The sequence below is a fragment of the Lynx canadensis genome, chromosome B3 (genome assembly GCF_007474595.2).
Source record: "Lynx canadensis isolate LIC74 chromosome B3, mLynCan4.pri.v2, whole genome shotgun sequence".
Lineage (NCBI taxonomy): Eukaryota > Metazoa > Chordata > Mammalia > Carnivora > Felidae > Lynx > Lynx canadensis.
In genome coordinates, this window is record NC_044308.2 from 40,122,952 (window position 1) to 40,146,349 (window position 23,398).

General features: G+C 47.0%; 1 protein-coding gene and 1 long non-coding RNA gene across 2 annotated transcripts in view; one reads left to right on the forward strand and one right to left on the reverse strand.

The window, feature by feature from the left end:
- Positions 1-215: 215 nt before the first annotated feature.
- Positions 216-16,390, forward strand: LOC115515814. Its single transcript, XR_003969415.2, has 5 exons — positions 216-413; positions 12,763-12,920; positions 14,177-14,352; positions 15,229-15,314; positions 15,572-16,390. It is a non-coding gene; the product is annotated as an uncharacterized LOC115515814 (long non-coding RNA).
- Positions 16,391-18,996: 2,606 nt separating this feature from the next.
- Positions 18,997-23,398, reverse strand: part of ZNF609 (zinc finger protein 609) — a 208,844-nt gene continuing 204,442 nt past the window's right edge. Inside the window, exons 9-10 of the mRNA XM_030317934.1 lie at positions 22,865-22,943; positions 18,997-22,558 (exon numbers count right to left, since the gene is read on the reverse strand). Of these exons, the coding sequence (XP_030173794.1) occupies positions 22,870-22,943 (74 nt within the window). The 3' untranslated portion in view covers positions 18,997-22,558; positions 22,865-22,869. The remainder of the gene's footprint in view (positions 22,559-22,864; positions 22,944-23,398) is intronic.

Here is a 23,398-nt window from a genome sequence, read left to right on the forward strand (position 1 = left end):
GCAACTTAAGGCCACCGCCACGGCCATAGCCGCCCGCAGAGGAGGGTCCGCATCCAGACCCCCCCCTCACGCCCTGGTGCGCCTGCGCGGAGGCGGGGCCGGGCTTTGCCCTTTGTTGTGAGCCCCAGTTTCCCAGGACACCGTGCGGCGCTGGGGTGGGGCTATGCAGATGAGGCACCGGGGGCGGGGCGGTTGCGGCGGCGTCGGCGGCGGCCGGGGAGGGTCAGTTGGAGGCAGGCGCTCGCTGAGGCAGGAGGAGGGCTCTGGGCCCGCGGCCTGACAGGGACTTAGCCCGCAGAGATCGGCCCCGCGCGCGCGACCCCACACCCACCCTCTCATCCACCTACCCATACCCTGCGCCGCCTCCTCTCACCCTGAGCAGAGTCGCCGAGGATGATAAACACCCAGGACAGGTAACGGCCCGGCCCAGGCTCCCCGCCCCCATCCTCCCCGCATCTGCCTCAGAGGGCCTCCCCCCATCCCCGGCCGGTTCCCGCTTCCACAGCGGGGTCCTGCCCACCCCCCCCCCCCCCCCCCCCCACTGGGTCCTTTCCCTACTTCAGCCACCCCAGTCCAAGCCCCAAACCCGCAACGGGGCCTCCTTCCGCCCTTTAGCCCCTTCCCTCCAGCCTGGCCCATCCCCCTCATCCGGGCCTCCTTCTCCCGCAAAGCCCCCACCCCCAACCCCCACGCAAACCAGGACTCAACCTTCGAATCCAGTCCCCATTTCCTTTAAGTCCTGTCGGACGGTGCCCCATTCCCCAAACTGGGCTTTCTCCCTCATCCACATTCCCCAAATTGTTTCCCATTTCCCCAAATCTATCTTCCTCCCTCTTTGGTTACTTAACCCTTGGCTTTGACTCTCTTTCCTTGAAACTGCATCCTCCAAACCCCTGTCTTATCACTGCCGCCCCTCCCCCAGTTAGGCTCCAATCTTCAGCTCTCAACTGGACTCATTACCCCTTCCCCTCCCCCGCTTTTCTCAGGCCTAATAGTTTTTACAGTGATGCCCCACTGTCCCTCTGGTCCCTTAACTCCTGCTTTATCTTTTCCCATTCTTCCTCCTCGACACCCCTTTCCCAGTTAGCTCGTTTATCCCTGGCTCCCAACCTTCTTCCTTTTTTTTTTCAAACACTTTGGACTTCTGTTTGCCGTCCTTTTCCCCTAGTGGGGTTCCCCCAACACTTCTAAACTCTCCTATCCTCTAAACACTTGATCTCAGCTGGAACTCATTTTACTCTTACTCTTCGCTTCTTAATTGAATCCCATCATTAGATCACAGAACTCAGCCCACCCTGTTTCTATTGAAGGCCTCCTTTCTTTCTCTGTACCTCCAATGCCTGCAAATCAGGCCCCATACTCTGGATACTGGGCCTTTGCAAGTTTCTTCCCTCAAAATCTGATCCCAGTCTTCTCCCATTAATTGGAGAGAAAGGCTGCACGTCCTTCTGAAACAGCACCAGTGGTTTTCTGAACTTGCCTCATACATACTTGCCCCTGCCCAAGCTAGGCAGAATTTATCACTCAGCTTTCCTCTCTCTACTTCTCTTTTTCCCAAGGCAGCCCTTGTTGTCATCCATCTCTTCTTCAAATATACTCTGTATTTCTGCCCCCACACTCTTTGAAACTGCTCCATAATCCTGTTTCCCCACAATTTTTAACCCTTGTTGTTTTTTTATACATCAGAATGCCTTCTATTTACAATTTGGGTCTCATTGTTTTCCTCATTTTACCCCCTAGACTTGTTGCTGTCCTTTCCGAAATGAGGCTGAAGCTCATTTAGTTCTCCACACCAGACCCTTTGTCCCCAGAATTGGCCTTATGGCCTCTGCCCCATACTTGGGTCTCATTGTTTTGCAAGCAGGTCTGTTCCCTGTATATCCTCCTTAAATTGTGCGGTGGTGTCTCCAGAGCTAGACTATAGTTCTTTTTACAAACTTATCCTTCCTTATTGCTTTTCTTCCCATAGGGCTCTACCTACCATTCAGGGGTCCTCCCAAACCTGGGCTCCCTTCTCCCTAAGCTGGTCTCTAACTTGCCTTTTCCCAGTCCTTTAGCAGCACCATCCTTAAATATTCCAGCTGTGTTTTTAGCTTTTCTTGTATCTCCATGTTTCTCAACACTGGTTGCTCATTTGAAAAAATCAGTCACCTGGACCCCACCTTCAAAGATCTGGTGTAAGGCCTAGGGTGGGGCTTGGTTATTTGTATGTATTTTTAAAGCTCCCTAGGTTAATTCTTTGTAATGTGCAGCCAGGGTTAAGAAACACTGCCTCCACCCCCTCCCCCTCAAGACCTTTCCCATCATATTTCTTTAGTGAATGTCAGCTCTTTCTCTACTGAAAAGGGCCTTGTCTCCTTCAGGGGTTTCTTAGTTTTTCTTTCTCAGGTACTATCCAGAAATTCCCAAGATACCCACAACAGCCTCTTAAATTCTCCTACCTTGAGTTACTCAGTTCTCAGGCATTAGACATTTTCATTCTCAGACTCTTACCTAGCCCCCACACCTCTATTTCTTCCCAACATGCAGAAAGAAAATCCACCCCTCATTTCCTGGTTTGTTATGGTTGTATTTGACCCATTACCCCTACCTCTCAAGGCTTCTTTACAGTCCCATTCTGTTTTCTTTTTCGGAGGCTATCCACTTCCATGTCCCTTTGCATTCCCGCTTTTATTCCATCTTCTCTACCCAGCCCCTCTGGAGCTAAGGAGGTGGAGGTGGATGCAAAAGGTATTGCTTGTGATAAAGAAAGCCGTGTGTGATGAGGATAAGACAGCAGGTATGAGAGAGGGCTGGATGACGTGCAGGGGTGGAGGGAAGCAAAGAAACCTACAGGGAAGTCTGCTAAAAGGGTATGAGATGGGTTTTCTTTTCTGTTTTTATGTTTTTGTCTCCACAGTGGGATTTGGAGGGTGGTGTGGTCTCAGCAGGCAGTCTCTGGAGTCCTCTGGACTGAGCTGGTCTGGTGCCAAGTCCTTTGCAGGCTGAGCCTTGAGAGTTGGGCACTTGGAACCAATACATAAGGGCCTTGGTTGACTGTGAGGTTGCAAGACCTGAGTTCTAGATCTGGCTTGGCTAGTGTGCTTCCATATAAAAAGAGGGGGTTGGGTTCGCTTAACTCAAGATTCCTTCCAGCTTCCTAAGTGGCAAAACAGGCTTGCTTGTCTCCAAGGCCCTTAGTGTGTTGGTAATTTGAGGGGCTTGGCTGTATGAAAGGCAGGTGGAGGGAGGAGCCAGCTGGCCTGCCAAGTCCTGGGCAGGAGCAAGGCCTGGGATCAGGCTCCTCCACTTTGGCCTGGGGGTGGGGTGGTGTGGTGTGGTGTGTGCAGGGTGTCTGGTTTCTTTGAGTTATGGCAATCCTATTTCCATAACATGTTTCCCAGCCTTCTGTGGCCTGCCTGTAACTTTCTAAAGGGATTCTGGTAGGCCCTAACTAGGGATCTCGATAAGAGCCGGATGTTCTTCCCAGTCTGTGTGCTTGGTGTTTTGTATCCGCAGAGAGGAGGGGGAGCTGGCTAGGAGTTGAGCTCTCATTGGGTGGGGGATGGGCTTTCTAGCTTCCCTGGCTCTAGTGAAATACTCAAGAGGTGGAGGCTTGGTTTCCTGGAAGAAATAGTTGCAGAGGAACCGGCAGTATGTTTTGGAAACAAAGCTCTTCCTTTTCAGTTTTGTTCTGATTAGTACCTCCAGAATGTTAAAATTCCTGATGGTGGCGGAGGGAAGAAGACACAGGAACAAGCACTTTTATTAAGGTTTTTGAACATGAGGTTTAAATCCAAGGAAATCCAGCTTCATGGCCTTTCTCTCCCCTGGATTTGTGGGGGCAAAAAGACAGTCTCTGTCTAGGGCCTGCTTAGCACCTGTGTATGTGGAGAAGCGCCTGCCTGGGCCTTATATCTATATTATAAACAATCTTTGTCTGACGGGCTTTGAGAAGCATTTGGTTCTACAGGTGTTTTCTCTTGGAGGTGGACAGGGCACGAGAGCACATCAGAGCTACCCTGGGTATCTTCACAGAATGGTTCCCTGAGTGATGGAATTTCTTTCTCTTCCCCCAAAGAATATGGTTTTGCTTATTCCTTATTTATTGGCACTATGGCTTTTTGGGTATGGGATAGTAAGGAGAGCAAGTTTTCCTACCATGTACCTTCAAGGTCATTTCCACAGAGAGAGCCAGAGAGACTCCTAGTATAGTTGGGAATCCCCCCGAATTGGAGGTATGCTTCAGAAAGCAATGTGGACTAATAATAGTAATTCCTCATGCTGCCAAGAAATCCAAATTTAACCTCAGAGCTGCTCAGAAATATAAAAAGGGGGACTGCGGAGTGGGTTAGAGGATGTTATATATGTGCATTTCTAGAAAAAAAAAAGTAATTCATCCCTTTTTGAAACAGTATGCAGTGTTGATTCAAGTTGGCTTCATGACTCGTAAGGCTGTAAAGCCTAACTGAAAGCTATAGACCAGAAATAGCCAAGTAGGTGAGCAAGAATTTTGTTACTTGAAGTGAACCAAACAGATAGTTTCCTGTTAGCAGCAGAATAAAATGCTTTGCATAAGAGAATCCCTAGGAAAATTTCCTAGGCCTTTGATACCATGTAAACAATGAAGTAATTCTGTCCTGGGAAGAGAGTCTGGAACTGGGTGATGAGTTCACTATACAAACTAGATCAAGGTGGACACCTGGATGGCTCAGTTGGTGTTCGACTTTGGCTCAGGTCATGATCTCATGGTTGGTGAGTTCGAGCCCCACGTTGGGCTCTGTGCTGACAGCTCAGAGCCTGGAGCCTGCTCCGGATTCTGTGTCTCCCTCTTTCTGCCCCTCTGCTGCTCACACTCTGTGTCTCTCTCGCCCTCTCAAAAATAAACATTAAAAAAAAAAACTGGATCAAGGTACTTAAAATGTAAAATTAAGGTTTAATTTTAATGCATGGGTACCTAGCTATCCATCCACCTCTGGCGTATGTGGTTATGCCTACCTTTGGCAAAAGACGTACCAGTATCAGTTGTGTTATAAGCAAACCTCAGAGGCAGATATTCTGCTGCCATTGTAAGTGTGTTTCTTATGGAGAATCAACCAAAACCCAGTTTTGCTTTCAGTCTGTGATTCAGAGTGGTGATGTCATTTTCTTTATAATTGTGCTTAGCAAGTAGACTCCCTTTGGCACATAGAACAGCCCTAGTGAAATGACTTATGCCTGGCATCTGCCCAGGGTTCCTTTCTCATATGGGAAGGGAATTGGCAGCTGGAAATCAGCCTCTAAGGTCCCACTAGACTGGAGGTGGCCATCACCTCCCACCTTTCTTCCTATTTCTTCTTGGCTAAATGTGATGGCAGCCCTGGATTGGTTCCTCTTTGCGTAGGGATTAGTCATCAGAGACCTTCCTAGTCTCAGTAAAAGCAGCCTGTGTGAGGGAAGTCTGAGCCTAGAGAGTGTTCTATGAGGTAGGGCCTGAGACAAGAATGGATCAGAAGAGGTTGAGAGAGGGGAATGAATTTAGAATGCTTGGGAATGTGGTTTTTATGTCTTTTCACTTGATACCACAAAATAGGTAATACCAAGGCCATCTAACACCCCTTCCGATAGGTAATGGAAACCAGAGAGAAAGGGTGCAGACCTAAGCAAGCTCAGGCCACTGATTCAAGTGAAACATGATCAAAAGTATATCAAGGAGAATATGAATTCACATATTTGTTAGATGTAGCTGAATGGAAGTTAGCCACAGAATTACTTTTATATTAAATCTCTACATAGCAGGCTATCCACTGCTTTGAGCAAACTAAATATAAAAATCAAAACTGACAAAAAATCAACTGGAAGTGATTCTTTAATAGATTCTTTACTCTATTAAGAGATTTAAAGTTCCTTCCTTTAAATAGTAAGCACCCTAGAGATTTAAAAATAGGATTTGAATTATAAAAATTTGATTTACCAGCAACACTCCCCAGGAATACATCTGCTACGTGCAGTGCCTGTCTCTAGTCAGTGTATGAAATTAGACATTTCAGGCAACGGTTTCACAGAATGCTTTAAATTAGAGGCAGCAGGATGTGATCTGTCGTAGCACTCATATGTATCCTGAGGAGTGTTTCCAAGGGCATGTCTGATAACTGAGAAAATAAAGACACTAACAGATAGGCTCTGATCTCCCATCTTTCTTTTGAATTGACTTGGATACTTGACACCCTCATTTCTAGCATGGTATATTTGTTTCTTCTCCAAAAGCAAGACCAGACCAAGTGGATGTTCGGGTTCAGGCTGATATATTTGATTGTTCTTAATGAGCCTGATCTTTCTGATCAAGCCTGATCAGGCTCTAGACTGAGCTGCTGCTTTTTATTTTTTAATGTTTATTTATTTTGAGAGAGAGCTCACAGTCGTGAGTGGGTTAGGGGCAGAGAGAGAGGGAGAGAGAGAATCCCAAGCAGGCTTCACACCTTCAACATGGAGCCTGATGAGGGGCTCGATCTCATGAACCATGAGATCATGACCTGAGCCGAAATCAAGAGTTGGATGCTTAACTGACTGAGCCACCCAGGTGCCCCTAAGACTGACTTTTTAAATCCTCTTTTTGGTGTTAAAGATTAAATCATGCGTTCCCCCCCAGTGGAGTGAGCAAGATGTGAGGAAGAAATGGAAAAAGCTGGGCATTGGAACCAGTAGAAACACAACTGAACTGAATATGAAACCTAACTTGGTTTGGATCTTGTGACAGAAGGACCTGTGTTTAGAAGCCACTTTCACTGTACTTAAGTTCTTAAAAGATTCACTGTTCTCTGTTGAGATTGGTGGCATATTTTGCCACAATACCATTTCGAACATTAAAGCCAATACAAGAACAGAAGGCTGTTCTTTTTTAAATTAATTAATTAATTTTTTAAGTATTCTTTACACCCAGTGTGGGGTTTGAACTCACGACCTTAAGATTAGGAGTTGCATGCTCTACCGACTGAGCCAGCCAGGTGCCCCTGTCCTTTTTTTTTTTTTTTTTTTTAATTAAAGAATAACTGACATACTATATTGTTACTAGTTTTTAGGCATATAGCATAGTGATTCAGTTTTTATATATGTTTCAAAATGGTGCCATGTGTCATGTACAAAGTTGTTACAATATTATTGACTATATTCCCTATGTTGTACATCATAGCCCCATGTCTTAATTTATTTTTTAACTGGAGGATTATACCTCTTAATCCTCTTCATCAATTTCATCCTCTGGCAACCATCAGTTCTCTGTGTTTATAAGTCTATTTCTGTTTTGTTTGTTCATTTGTGGTGTTCCTTTAGATTCCGCATATAATTGAAATCCTATTTGTCTGACTTCTTTCATTTAGCATAATGCCCTCTAGGCCCATCCACGTTCTCACAAATGGCAAAATTTCATTCTTTTTTATGGCTGAGTAGTATACCATTATGTATATATATATATCACAGCTTTATCCATTCATATATTGATGGGCATTTAAGTGGCTTCTGTATCTTGGCTGTTGTAAATAATGCTGTGATGAACATAAGGGTGCATTATCTTTTTGAATTAGTGTTTTCATTTTCTTCAGATAAATACCTAGAAGTGAAATTGCTGGATTACATGGTAGATCTATTTTTAATTTTTTGAGGAACCTCTGTACTGTTTTCCACAGTGGCTGCACCAATGTCATTCCCACCAGTAGTGCACAAAGGTTCCTTTTTCTCCACTTCCTCACCAACACTTGTTATTTCTTGTCTTTTTGATATTAGCCATTCTAACTGGTATGAGATGATTGTATCATTGTGGTTTTGATTTGCATTTCCCTGATGATTAGTGATGTTGGGCATCTTTTCATGTGCCTCTTGGCCATCTGTATGTTGTCTTTGGAACAATGTCTATTCAGATCCTCTGCCCATTTAAAAAAAAAAAAATTTTTTTAACGTTTATTTATTTTTGAGACAGAGAGAGACAGAGCATGAATGGGGGAGGGTCAGAGAGAGAGAGGGAGACACAGAATCTGAAACAGGCTCCAGGCTCTGAGCTGTCAGCACAGAGCCCGACGCGGGGCTTGAACTCATGAACCGCGAGATCATGACCTGAACCGAAGTTGGACGCCCCATCTCTGCCCATTTTTTAAGTAGTCTCTGCGAGAGGCTTGAACTAATGACCCTGAGATCAAGACCTGAACTGGGAGTGAGTCAGACACTTAACCGACTAAGCCAGCCAGGCACCCTTCCTCTGCCCTTTTTTTTTTTTTTTTTTTGCCACACCCCTCCCCCTTTGCCCATTTTTAAATTGGATTATTTTTGATACTGAATTGTATGAGTTGTTTTTGTTTTTAAGGTTTTACTTTTCTTTTTTTTTTTTAATTTTTTTTTTTTCAACGTTTATTTATTTTTGGGACAGAGAGAGACAGAGCATGAACAGGGGAGGGGCAGAGAGAGAGGGAGACACAGAATCGGAAACAGGCTCCGGGCTCTGAGCCATCAGCCCAGAGCCTGACGCGGGGCTCGAACTCACGGACCGCGAGATCGTGACCTGGCTGAAGTCGGACGCTTAACCGACTGCGCCACCCAGGCGCCCCAAGGTTTTACTTTTCTTAAAGTAATCTCTGCACCCATTGTGAGGCTCACACTCACAATCTCGAGGTCAAGAGTTGTATGCTCCACTGACTGAGCCAGCCAGACACCCCTGGCAGCCCTGTACGAGTACTTTATATATTTTGGATGTTAACCCCTTAGTGGATATATCATTTGTGAATATTTTCTTCCATTCAGTAGGTTGCCTTTTCGTTTTGTTAGTTTCCCTTGCAAGCTTTTTAGTTCTGTGTAGTCTCACTTGTTTATTTTTTGCCTTTGTTGTCCTTGCCTGAGGAGACAGATCCCAAAAAATAGTGCTAAGACTGATGAAGAGCTTACTGCTATGTTTTCTAGGTGTTTTATGGTTTCAGGTCTTACATGTTAAGTCTTTAATCCATTTTGAGTTTAGTTTTGTGAGAAAGTGGCCCAGTTTTATTCTTTTGCATGTAGCTGTGCAGTTTTCCCAACACCATTTATTGAAGAGGCTGTATTTTCCCCATTGTATATTCTTGCCTTCATTGTTGCAGATTAATTGACCATATGTGTATGGGTTTGTTTCTGGTCTCCCTATCCTGTTTGACCTATATGTCTGTTTTTGTGCCAATACCATACTGTTTTGATTACTGTAACTTTGTAATATACTTTGAAATCTGAGAGTATGATACGTTCAGCTTTGCTTTTCTCTCCAGAATGCTTTGGCTATTCAGGCTCTTTTGTGGTACCATACAAACTTTATGATTATTTGTTCTAGTTCTGAGGAAAATGCCATTGGTGTTTTGATAGGGATTGCACTGAGTCTTTAGATTTGGGTAGTAGGAACATTTTAACAATATTCTTCCAGTTCATGTCATGGTATATCTTTGCATTTGTTTGTATCATCTTCAGTTTCATCAGTGTCTTACAGTTTTCAAAGTATGGGTCTTTTATTTCTTTCATTAAATTTAATCCTAGATATTCTATTTTTTTAAATGTTTATTTTTGAGAGAGAGCACGAGTGGGGGAGGGCCAGAGAGAGGGAGTCACAGAATCTGAAGCAGGCTCCAGGCTCCCAGCTGTCAGCACAGAGCCTGACATGGGGCTCGAACTCATGAGCCGTGAGATTATGGCCTGAGCTGAAGTTGGATGCTTAACCAACTGAGCCACCCAGGCACCCCTCTATTTTTTTTTTTTTTTTTTTCATGCAATTGTACATGGGATGGTTTTCTTAATTTCTCCTTCTGGTAGTTATTAGTATATATAAATGCAACAGATTTATATAAATTGAATTGATTTTGTATCCTGCAGCCTTACTAAATTCATTTATTCTAATAGTTTATTGGTGAAGGTGTTGAGGTTTTCTGTATAGAGTAGCATGTCATCTACAAATAGTGACCGAGTGCCTTGTATTTCTTTCTCTTGCCTGATTGCTGTTCATGCCCCTTAATTTCTTTAACCACCATGTATATACCCATCTTCCTGTTCTTCTCACTTCAGAAATGGCAATCAGGTTTTTTGAAAGAGAAGCAATTTGCCATTCACAGCAAATAACTAAAAGCAGATCCATTATGATGGACAATGAAGAGGGTTGTTGACTGTGATCTCCAGTCTCCTAGGTTTATCCTAAACTGTAGCTGTTTCTGGTAGGGAACTGGAAGTGGATCTCAGGATGGGGACCAGAAACGCCCGTCCATCCTCACTCACAGACACTTGCTTTCTCATGCAGACTTTGTGGGGTAGAAGGAGGAGTTTCCAGCAGCCTTGTTTAAGAGTGGGAGAAGTAAATGATTTGTCACCTTGGAATAGACTTCTTGCATTTACTTTAAGAGGAGTGAGCCACATAGGTTAGTGCTAAACATAGGGCAGGCTCTAGGGATTATTTCTAGGAAGAAGACAACGGGATTCTGGATCTAGAAAAAAGAATCCACCTTATTCTGATCATTTCATTGGGTTGGCCCCATTGCTTATGACATTTGCAAGTAAAAATTAGCTCATAATCAAGATGATGGTTGGAATGCCCATCAAGGGTTGAATGTAGCTCTCTCATCTAAAGACCGGGGAAGAATAATTTCTCTGGAAGTAGAAGTCTGAGATTGAGAAATTGGCACCAAAGTTCTAGAAGTGCAAGGGCTTTGGTGATCTGGTTTTGTGAACCCATGCAGTTCTGGTATAAAAGGCTACATCTCATCTTTCTACCCCAGAGGAGAGGTCTGCCCAGTTCTTAGGTAGCTCCACTGACCTACAGGCAAGCCAGCTTTCCTGGTGGCTTTCAGTGGCCCAGCCTTCCTGGTGCTCCTGCAGGAACCTCAACAGAGGCCTGAAGTGGTCCCTAGGGAATGGGAACAGAACTTACTGTGGGGGGGTGGTGGTGGTGTCTGTGTGTGTACCTTTGCTTGGGAAAGCCCTCCCCCCGTCATAATTTTTTGTGGTCTGGATACTCTATTATTTTATCCCTTAACACATTGGAATGGGGGCATTATAATCGTTCTTTGTCCTCAGTAGAAAATAAGTCCCTCATTGGAAACAGCATAATCCTCAGTCATGCTTCTTCTGCTTCCTCTGTTACTGAGGCTAAGAGTAGGGGAGATGAGGATGGCCTGAGGTTTTCCAGAGGAGGCAGGAAATGGTGCATGTGTTTTTTTTTTTTTACCTCCAGGTGTTGATGCTGCTCCGGGCCCACTGACATTGCCCTGGGAACTCCATCTCCCAATGAAATTTCTAAGTGTAATTACAGGCCCCTGGTTGAAATCCTTGAGAGAAAGGGGAGCTGAGCTAGAGCAGTGAAGGGTTTGGACTTCCTGTCTCAGCTGTCTCTTAGTACTGAGGATCTTAGCTGGATGCCCTTTGCGTTATTGTACCATTGCCGTGTTAGGTGTGAGTTCAGTTCTGTCACTCTGAGCCCAAGTGAAGAACTCAAATCTGGCATGCCGTATAAAGCAAATAGTGTGAAGAATGGGGCCTTGCATTATTTTGCAGCCGCCTTTTGGCGGGGGTGGGAGGGGGGAGCCTTGACTTCTAGCATTTGATGATTTTTGTGGTGTAAATACTTCCCCCAGAGCCATTCAAGCTACCAGCATGACCTCATTAAACACGCAGTTGGGAAGAGATGGGCACAGTCCTGTGAGCTGGCTCCAGCACCCACTGCAGTGTCCTCCTATATGTTATCCATTGCATTCCAGCTGCCTGCTGCCTGGGGTGTTGGGGCCAAGGGACAGACCTATTGCTGAGTTGTGTACACGCAGTCTGCTTCTTTCCCTGCTTCACTTGCCGCTGTCCTGTGAAGTGAGCTACATCTCAGCTTAAGGAACTACTAAATTGGATTCAGAGAAGGCAGTGGAGCAGATCTGGAGCCCTGTAGGGTCCACCTGAAAATCATGGTGGTAGTAAGAGTACACACCTGGAGATCACAGGGAGCTCCTTGAGGAGCCTTTCACCCTCTCTGATCCATCTGATTATTGGCTTCCTTACTTAGTTCCTAGCAAATCTACCTTCTAGCAACACCCCATCCTTGATACACATGTACCTGAGTGTCCATACCAGTCGTGTCAGTATAATCTAAACACCCATGCCCTGGTTAGAGTCTAGCAAAGGGCAAGGAAGCCCAACATTTGGTGGCATACCAGGGACAAGCTCAGAACATAATACTCTGTACTACAGTGTACCTCTTCTCTGGAAGCCAGATCCCTGGATTTAATTCAGTTCTTGACCGTGGAGAGATTTGGGTCATTGTCTTCTTGTTCAGTTCTTTTGTTTAGATTGGGGAGGAAAAGTGGCCTTGGGTCCTCAAGGACATGGTACCCCATCCATGTGGTATCTTGAGGCCTATATGCCTCTCCAGCCAGAAGTGACTGTATAGATTTTGAGATTCTGTCACATAGGTTGTTGAGACACTAGGAAAGGGACTGGTGGGGGTACAGGGTTCTAGGCCTTGAAGGCAAGCCAGGATCTGGTTCCTCTCAAGGTTTGTCAGTGCCACAGAGATTTGTTTGATGTTTAACAGGTGCTCCTCTGGTCAGATATGTCCAACTGACTCCCTTAGCACTTCTGGGATTCCCCCTGCTTTCTACACGAGGATGGGTGTGCTTTAAGAGGGCAGACTACATCTGGAAGCTAAAGCCAAAAGGATGGGGGCAGTGGTGTAGTGCTTGTTTAGGGAGAACCGGGTAGGGGTTGGAGGGGATGTTGAGATGAGTCTTCAAGTCTTGGTGTTCACGGTCTTACCTTCTCTGTCTCTTGCAGTAGTATTTTGCCTTTGAGTAACTGTCCCCAGCTCCAGTGCTGCAGGCACATTGTTCCGGGGCCTCTGTGGTGCTCCTGATGCCCCTCACCCACTGTCGAAGATCCCCGGTGGGCGAGGGGGCGGCAGGGATCCTTCTCTCTCAGCTCTAATATATAAGGTAAGGAGGACTCTGGGCTGGAAGGCTTGGAGCAGAGCCCTCTCGGATACCACTGAGCTGCTGCTTAAGGGCAGTAATTGCGGCCCTTTGGTCTTCCCTTAAGCCAGGCCAGTAGGGGATCGGGAAGAACTTTTTCAGTGGAGGCTGCCGTGTGGCTTTTGGGGAGTATTAGGAGGGGAGGATATGTGCACCAGCAAACACTGCCATCTTCTCAGCTTGGTGGTCAGCGCTTCAGTGCCGGTTTAGGGTCCTGAGTGGGTGGGAGAATGATGAATGGGAGGGGTGCAAGAACTCTTTTTGGTGTGACTCCTCAGTTTCTCTTGAGGTACCAAGGGCCAGGAGGAGCAGTTTTCCCATTGTCAGAGACTATTAGGCATTCTGCTGTCCATCCCATACTAGCCTGATAGGGGGCGGGCAGGTAGTGTAGCAGGGGGTAATGAGAAGGGACTTTGCAGCTCCATCATCTGTCATCCTGGCAGCCTAGGGTACATCCCAAGAGCTTAAGAGATTGCTGGCAGTCTGGCCTGAGAATGATCTGGGCTAGTGCAGTCAGCCCTTTGCTGCCTTTTAATCTCCTGTGGTCGAGGCCCAGAAGTTTAGCTTCTCCCTAAGATTGGCATTGAAAGGTCGCAGGGTGGCTGAGTTCTGGTCTCTTGAGACTGTGCCCAGGGGAGACAACATTGACCCTGCAGTCTACCTGGAAGCAGGCTTTGGTTGAGCTGGGCCCCAGCCAGACCCTCACATATATTTTCATTCGTTGCTAATGTTGCTCTTTCAGAGAGAGAAGGGGAAGAGAGAGCATGACGTTGGGGTGGGGGACACACATGGGCTTAGAATCAGGGAGACTTGGTTTGAGTCTCAACTCTGCCATTTACTAGCTTGGGTCAGTTGTTTAATTGTTCTGGGCCCCAGTGTGTCAGATTTTAAATGGGATATTAGTAACTACTTCACATACTTGAGGTGGTGATTGAAAAATGGGAAAGCACCTTGCACAGAACTCGGCATCTCATGGACATTTGGTAAATATTTCCTTTCCCATTATGCTGGCTTTTCGCTGCCATCAACTTGTCTTTGTGCCTGATGAGTGATGGATGGCTCTATCTAGCCAGCATGCAGCACTATATTTTCAGCGTGCTGTTTATCCCATGCTACCCTGAGATTGGCCCAAGAAGACTCCCAGGACCCACCTAGGTTAGGGGGCCTATAATGTGGCCAGAGCGGTAGTGATCTGGTCCTCTGATCTGATCTCCTCCCAGGACGAGAAGCTCACTGTGACCCAGGACCTCCCTGTGAACGATGGAAAACCTCACATTGTCCACTTCCAGTATGAGGTCACTGAGGTGAAAGTCTCTTCCTGGGATGCAGTCCTGTCCAGCCAGAGCCTGTTTGTAGAAATCCCAGATGGATTATTAGCTGATGGGAGCAAAGAAGGGTAAGGAGCAAGTGCTGGGGGAGGGGAAGGAGGGCCCATTCCAGAGAAAGGCATGTGCTTATTGGGGATAACAGATGAATTAGGGAGTCTGACTTCTTCCCTAGCTCTAGGTTTCCCAAGCAGATAACATTTTGTACAAGTTATTTTTAGCCAGTAAAACAGGCCTGCCATAGGTTATAGTTAAAGGGAATCATTATCACATTAACCAAATCCCTGTTATTTAATCACCCCTTGGTTTGCTCTTCTCAGCAGACATTAAATCCCCCTTGAGCCACCATACAGTGATGCAGTTCAAAAGGCCAGGAAGCTCTGAGATACAGTGGGATTTCATTAGATTGGGCAAGGCCAGGCCCTCCAAGGCAGTCAGGTGTGTAAGAAACAGTCTTGTAGAGTTCTTTTTTTTTTTGGTGTAGGTTTTTGTTTTCTTTTTTTTTTTGATTTTTTTTATTTTGAAGATAGGGTTCTCTTGATGGCCCCTGTCTCTTGAGGAAATTCTTTTAGGCAGTGTTAGAACCCAGAGTCCATCTCAGTAGCAGGTGGTCATCAAACTTGGCGACTTTAGAAGACCCCTGAAAAACCAGGCTGTCTTGCTCGACCCCCTACTGTCTTGTGAACTGCGTTAGTGAAGTTGGTTAACACTGTTAATTTCAGATGAAGAATCCTTACTCCAGTAAGAGATAATTCAGTAACTTTTTTCTTTGGGATTGTGGCTTATTTTTTTCTGAACTCCAGCTCTCGAAATAAGAAACTTCTCCCTGGAGGTTCCTTATTTATAATACTGGCTGTGAGCCTCAGAGAAGCCTTTTTTTGAGGGTGGGGGGTGGAAAGTCTAGAGAGGTGGTAGTGGGCCTGAGTTGTTTTCTTTGCTTCTGGCAGATTGTTAGCACTGCTAGAGTTTGCTGAAGAGAAGATGAAAGTGAACTACGTCTTCATCTGCTTCAGGAAGGGCCGGGAAGACAGAGGTGAGGAGTCCAAACAGCCTGAGACCTACTGCCCAGACAGCGGGCAACTAGTGAGGGGAAAAGGGGCTTCTTATTGCGTGAAGTAGGGCTTTTGAGTTTGCCTTATAGACCCTGGGAAATCACAGGGGTGGGAGTGCTTTTGAAGGGTCTATAGAAGTAAAGGTCTAGTACTTCTTTATTGTAGCTTTGTTTTCTTGTTTTCCTTTGATTTGAACCTACTCTTGGTTTATCAGAATCCTTTTTACACTCTCCTACAGCTCCACTCCTGAAGACCTTCAGCTTCTTGGGCTTTGAGATTGTGCGTCCAGGCCATCCCTGTGTTCCCTCTCGGCCAGATGTGATGTTCATGGTTTACCCCCTGGACCAGAACTTGTCCGATGAGGACTAATGGTCAGAGGATGCTTTGCCCAAGAGCCACAGTGGGGGGAGAGGGGAAGTTAGGCAGCCCTGGGACAGAGGAGGGGGCTCCTTGCTGTCTAGGGAAGGACGCCGAGGGGCTCAGGGTGAGGGTTGCCTATTGTGTTCTCCGAGTTGACTTGTTGAAATTGTTTTCCATAAAGAACAGTATAAACCTATTATTCACATGTAATCACCAATAGTAAATGAAGATGTTTATGAACTGGCATTAGAAGCTTTTTAAACTGCGCTGTGTGATGTGCTCTATCTAGCCTAGGGGAGGACATTGCCTAGACGGGGAGGGACTGTCTGGGTCCAGGGGCAAGGCTTGGGGGGCTGGTGGACGGCACTGTCAGGCTCAGGTTCCCCTGCTGTTGTTGGGCTTTCTTTTTTGGTTTTTAAGACTGTGTATTTTCTTTCCTTGCTTCCTGTTAACCCAGGACTCCTGAATATAGGCTTTTCAGCCCCTGGGCTGTGTCCTTGAGTTTTTCGACACTCTACCTGGGCTCCTCTGTGTGCATTTGTGTCTGGCCTGGAGAAACCAGGTCTCACCCCCTCCTTCTTTACAGCTTAGTGTTGTTCTGGCATTTGGTTAAGCTGGCTTAATCTGTTTAATGTTATCAGTGCATTTCAAATAGGGGCATTGAAGTTCACTCCCACCACCAGGGCTTTCTTTGGGGTGCCTGGGCCTTAAAACACTAGCCAAACTCCCAATTTGCAAATCATAGCCAGGAGTTCTTGCTCCTGGCTGTAGGCCCAGGACCCAAGGTGTCTCTTTCCTAGGGTCACAAAGAGCAGAGAGGAAGAGGAATAAGCAACTCAGGGCCTTGGGGTTGTGTGGGAATCTGCTCTTAGGGACTGGATGCCTCTGCCTGGCCGAACATAGTGCTGATTGCCCCTCTTCTCAACAGGTTCTGAGTAGTGCCTGAGACCCTGCCCCATAGGGCTTAGGGGTGGGACTGGGGGTGTAGAAGTGGCCTGCCCTTTTCTGTTTTCACTGAACAGCTCATCCTAAGGGGGGAGGAAGGGGGGAGAGATCTAGATTGGGTGAGGGGGGTGGGGGTGTCAGGGAGGCAAGTGTGTTGTGTTACTGTGTCAATAAACTGATTTAAAGTTGTGGTTGGTCTGTTTTTCATTCCTGTACCAGGACCAGCTTTCTACCACTACTCTTTTGAGTCTAGAGCCTAACGTAGCAGGGGTGTGATACATGCTTCTCAGGAAAAGCGCTGCAGTGCATCAGGACAGATAAGCCAGCTGAGGCTTCTGGGGCCACCATTATACTGCAAAACACAGTTGCTAGGCGCCTGGGACAAACTGCCAGTACCCCCCTAGAGAGGTATGTACACATCTGCTTCATCCAGAATAGAGTCTATACCCAGGATCCAGGTTGTTCTTAGTGTTTTCCTTTTGTATAGGAGGCTGGGTCCTGAAACTGGGTTTCGGCTTTTGCATGGAGATGCCTGACATTCCCATTTCTGGAGGTGTTTGAAGGAAGCAGCACATACCTTCCCTAGAAAGGTGTGGCTGCCATTCCCCTTGCACCACCAGCTGGATGAGTAAGCTCTCAGTGGCACTGTAGGGAGCTAGATTTCCCCCCCACCCCCCTTTGAAAGTAGGCTACACGTGGAGAGCTTGAATTCAGAACCCTTAGATCAAGGGTCACATGCTGTACCAATTGAGCTAGCCAGGTGTCCCTTACATTTTTCAAGGGCTTACTATCATTTTTTTCTCTCTTGCTTCTGTTTTCCCAAGTGATGGACAGGTTTTTCTTCCTATAGCTTTGGAACTATCTGCTGTTGAGCTGTGGCTGTCCTTAGTTTTTCTGAGTCTTTGGCCCATTTTCACAGTGTTCTGTGTGGCACTTGTGTTTTCACACTGGCCAAGTTACTAACTTTGAACTCCACCTGATACTCATAAAAATGAGCGCAATACCTCCATCTTCTACAGTATTAGGGGAAGGTCTGGGGCTGGATATTCAACGGAAATGGGAAGGACTTAAATCTGTCCTCCATGGATATAACCCCTAGAGGCAGCGAATGAAAAACGGTCACTGCTGTGAGATACCTACAGCAGAGGTCCGCATGAATGCGGACATTGGCCAAGTTAATGTAGGCAGTTTAGGATTATGTTGAACTCAGACTTGGGGAATCTACAAGACAGGAATAAAGAACCAAGATCAAATGCAGTCCTTCAAACTGATAGGAAACAAACACATTGGAGGTTCTGCTGCCATCTGCTGATGGACCCCCTTCAATACAGCTAGAGTTAGAAGCGTTGAATTGGAAACCCAGGCCCTCAGTTCAGTTAAGCTTTCCTTTTGGAAAAAGAAATTTTGCTAGATAGGACCCCTGGCAGGAAAGAAATATGGTACCCAAAAGCTGCACTCCAATCAAAAAAGTAACTTAGAAGGTGTTAATATTTTGAGGGGTGATGGAATGGGATAGGATATGTGAAAGGCAAACTAAGTCTAAATTTAAGAACAGGGACATTAAAAACTTTATTCAATAAATACAACAAATAATTTAAAAATATACTTCAATTCCAAAGCCAATTAAGAAAAGGAAGTAGAGAGAAAGGGGAAAAAAAGGGGAGCAGGAGATCAGAGGAAAAGGAGAAAATTCAAGAGGCAGAACAATGGTTTGGTTGGGCTGTGTTTCAGAATATACCACCCTCTGAAATTCTGATCAAATGCTCTGGACTCATAAATCCTTAGCCCTTGTTCTGATGGGGTAGCCATAGGAGTCCTCCAGCCAGGAATGATTCTCTGGGCTCTGGATCAGAGCACTCTGGAGGCTGGAATTGGGGAGGGGGTGGGAATGTAGGGGACAGTTTCTCACTCATTCCTAAAAACCATCCGTTCTAACTCCCAGGCAGTTCAAGTAGTGCAAACTCTTAAACAGAGAGCTCCCAGCTGCATAGTTTCACAAGTGAGTGTCCAAAGCCAGGGCCTCCGGGGGGATAGACCTCAGGGTACTTGAGGGGTCCAAAGCCACTTTGGTGAATGGGGTCTAAGGGGGAAGACAGGAGAGGCCAGGGCACAGGATAAAGCCCTGGATAAGCCAGTGGCCAAGCTGGAAAACACCACTGGGCAAGAAAGGTCTCAAGGGCAGGTAGTCTGGACACTGGATTCAACAGTTTGCCATCAGCCAGGGAAGGTGGAGCTGAGGATGCATATGGAGCAGGACCAGGAAGATCAGGAAAGCTGAGGGAAAACAGAAAAGCAGGGAAGAAGGAGGAGGCAGCTCAGCAGCAAACTCCAAGAGAAATAACCAGCAGCCCTCACAGATTTGTGATTGTCTCTTAAAAAGATTTATTTTCTCTTCTTGCCTGAATGTACAAAGGCAAAAAGAGTACAGTTTGTATATATATATATTTATATATATATATATATAAAAAACAAGGAACTTGGTAATGTACACTTTACAGAAGGGAAGAATCAGGAAGACTGAAATTAAATCCAACAGAGCAACGCCAATGGAACAAAAGCTATGAACAGCAACACTGCCCCTCCAGCCCGGGCCTCCAGCTCGCCCCAACCTGCTCCCAATGGGGGGCTGAGCACCAAGGCAAGCGGGTGGGCTGGGGCAAGAGGGGCTGGGGGCGGGGCCTGGGAGGGGCTTGATCCCAGGAGGGGCCCATGGCAGAGGATCATCAGAGAGCTTCCTGGGATGCCCGAGTAGTAAAACAAATGACAAAGGCCCAGAATTATGGGGCCAACTAGCTGCCCAGTTAAATCACAGGGGCAGGAGAGTAGACATTGGGATGGTAACAGGGTACACAGCATAATGAGCAACAAGGGTGACCTCAAAGCCCATGTACAGTAACTCTAGCCCTTCTACAGTCTCACCCTCCCACCCCCAAAACCACATCCTCTCACCCTCCCCTTGGAGCCCGGAGAGAATATTCAAGAATCACCATTTCATTTCATGGGGTGCCTTCTTAACCATTCTGCCTGTGGTCATTTGACCTGGAGACGTGTGGAGGGAATGAGGTAAGAGAAGGGAACTTCGTACATGTACACATACATGTACAGGCAGGGAAGGGGGATGACGGAAACCGGCACACCTTAAGTGAGGAAGCAGATGTGAACCCTAAAGAGCAGCTCTCCCAGCCCTGGCTGTCCTAACTGGGGATGAGGCTCCCTCCCTGTAGGTCCTCTGTGTGGAGTCCCAGTGAACGAGGTTTGTGAAGGGGCAGAGGTGGCTCATAGAGAGCTTTGGTCTGGTGGTCTTGGTCCCAGCAAGCTATTCCAGCCTTTGCTCATGGGGTGGAATCCCTGCTGAGTGTCTCATCTCTCTGAGCAAGTCATGGGTGCCACAGGTACTCCTACCTGTGTGCCTCCTCTCCAAAGAGGCTGGAGGTGGACAGCAGATCCTTCACTCAGCACTTGTCAAGGATCTCTGCTTCCTTTGTTGATGCAGCTGCTGCATGTTATTTCAGGGAGGGAAGACTGGACCTGGCAAGGAGCAGGGACCAGGAAAAGACAGTGCTATTCTGCCATTGTTGCTTTCACCTGCTCTTCTGGGAGCTCAGCTCCTACCCTTCTAGGGAGACTTGGATATAAGGATCAGAGAGCCAAATGTTTCTTTGTAAGGAAAGAAAAAAAAAAAATCCCTTCTGCAGAACCCAAGGCTGCCCTGCTAATACAGAAGTTCCTCTTCTCTGTGTTACAGAACCAAGTGGAAGGGGCAGGAATGTGGGGCCAGGCCTGCCCAATGGGAAAGAAAATTACTCCAACGGTTTCTTTACAATATGTACAGAGCACGCTGTAAGCCAGCGCCACAGTTACAAAACACATAACAATATTTAAAAACAAACAGGAACAGAGATGGGCCCTTGGCTCCACCCCACAGGAGTCTGGGAGGGTACAATCAGGCTGAAATTCAGAGTCATCCTCTTGGTGGGGGTGACTCAGGTTAGGTGGGGTGAAGGTGTCCAAACCAACTACTTCCATGGATGAAAGGGAAGTCACTGCCCAGAGCCCTGCCCTCTGGGTTTAGCAGGAGGCAGAGGGAATGATGGGGAAAAGGGAGGCTGCTTGGGGGCCTGCAAAGTGGTCTAAAACAGTGGGTTTTGGGAAGGATTCAACCCAACTTGAACAAAAACAACTGACATGAAAGCCTAGAGGAGAGGTTTATAGGTCAAAGGGGCTCCTCTTGGGCAAACGACCCTAAGCCAGGGCTCTTGGAAAGCAGCCTCTGCTGGGCATTGTGCTTATTGTCTTCCACCCCCATGCCCCAAATGGAGTCCGAGCCAAGTCCTTGCTCTTAAATGGTCACTTTGGCACTCTGGTCACAAATACCCTTCTCTAGCCTTAGGCTGGTGTATGTCAGTCTTTCTCAATCCAGAAGGTCAAGGGAAGATAGCCAAGGAGAACAAAGGGATGATACCTCAAAAGCAAAATAAGAGCTAAAGCTCCTCATACCTTGGGGAAGAAGTGACTCCAATAAAGCTACCAAATCATGGTCACTTTCCCAGGGCAAAGAGCATAAAGCTGGGCTGGTAGACTGCATTTCTAAGGAGAGCAGAGAAATGTCTACTGCCTCATAGCACAGCTCCACTGAGTACACTCTGGCTCTGAGGAGTAATGGCTTGGATGTGTTATCCCAGGGTCTAAGGAACCCGTAACTTTCCATGGCCAGTGGCCCCTAAAACAAAAACGTGTGTTAACAAAGAAACACAGCTGATATTGGCACACGTGGGGTTATAGATTGAGCTATATAAAATCATGTACTTGTATACAGAGGAACTGGGCTGTATATATTTGTGGCCCTAAATGAGGAGGATACTCAGATGGCTGAACGGACAGGACACCTCTAAGAACTGCTGGGTGTTCCCAGGGCCTCCCTCCTGGGCCTTGCCCGAAGGTGACCTGGCAGACTCCAAAGCTCCCCATGCTGGGGGGAATACTATTTTACCTGCCTGAGTCTTAAGAGCCAAGCAGTGGAAAAGAGAAGGAGAGATCAGCATGGGGATCCCCCTGGGAAAGGCACCAAGGGGTAAGGAGGAGAGAGAGAAAAGGGCAAGTAGTTGGGGGCTTAGAAGCAGCAGGACTTAGTGGGGATGCAGGTTCTTTTTCACAGACTCCATTCATGCTCCAGCTCACTCCCAAGTATCCCTGGGGAGCCCTGTGCTGGTGTTGGGACCTCAGCCCTCTGCCTGACAGGTATCCCAGGGCCATGGTGGGGCAAATGCCTTGGTCTTCCTTTCCAGGCTAGGCTCTGAGCATTTATATGTGCTCACATGAGAGGGGAGAAGTCTTCATGGGTGAAGACTTTGTTTTCACAAGTACAGAGAAAACAGCCCCCAATTTCTTTCCTGAGATTCTAATTCCTCCACATGCTGCCAGTTCCCAGGGCCCAAACTGCTGGGGAGATGCAGGATCTGGTGATTGTGGTAATGACAGTGACAGGGGTATGGCTGCTGTGCTGTCTTCAGACCTTACCCAGTACTTGTGAGTCCCTCCCTGGGGGTGGGGGTTGGCACTGCTCTGGCAGCTGACCAGGGGCTTGGGGAACGGAGCAGTTACTTCTCTGGGCTGAGGCCATGTTCCCCTGGTTGCTCCCCGTGCCTTCATCTCCACAGAGGCCACAACAGTCTCAACTGTGGCCGAGAGAATAAATATTTTTGCTAAGTACCAGCTCTCCAGCTCCTGAGGAAGAGGGAGGGTTGGGGAGTCCAGGGATCTGGTGGAGGTGAGATAGCCAAGGGTCTGCCTTCGGTCATGGTGGGAACGGCAAACAGGATGATCAACACCATTTAACTGATGTCTAAATGGCACCTCCAGCACCTCCTTGGGTGAGCCAGTCCGGGCCCGTGAAGCTGACTTTATCCGGGCACTTGGTGTTCTGCAAGGGAAACATGGACAGATAACCAGGCACTCAGCCTTTTGGTGTAACAACCACAAGGTGGCGCTCCGAGAAAACGAACTGCAGGGAGGCCACTCCTGGCCCCAAGGGGACACTTGTGTTCCGCGGCTCTCCTCAGACGCACATGGCTTAATGGGAGGCTTGTACAAGAGGCCTGGCCGGCGGTCCACCATTTCCAGACCACTGACCCCCATGGCTTTCCCTCACTTAGGCTCCACAGGGATTCTGTGATACCTATCAACTATCCCTGTTCTAGGTGTTGTCCCCAATTAAAAAGTGACTTACCATTCTCACCTCCGCGGGGGTGGGTAGAGTGAGGGAGTGGAGCCTTGCTGGCTGGCAACAATGGCTGTAGAAGAAAGCCCTGAGTGAGAGAGGACGGCATGTTTAGTGTAACTCTCCCAGAACTCTCTGATTAAACACTTTCTCTTTATTAGATGGGAGGGTATTGGGAGGAGTTTCTCCTTAAATTCCTGGCTCCACTGAGTTTTGGGGTGCTGACAGAATAAAATCTGATACTTGGCCAGAGAGGGTGGCTGCGGATAGTGTAGTAAAACTCTATTTTTCAGCTGCTTGTTTCTCTCTGGCTGTGGGAACACCTGGTCCTTATTCTTCTGAATATCAAAGCCAATTTTCTAGAGTAGTTTGAGAGTCCCTAAGCTCCAAGGGAAGAAATAAATGTCATATGCTTTAATGACTGTCTGAAGGAGGCTAAGATCCTGGGCAGATCAGAAGCTCAACAAGAGACAAAAAAGGGATTCTTGCTGGGGGTCCTGTGCTGTGGGCAATGCTACTATGCTACTGGGATGGAGTCAAAAA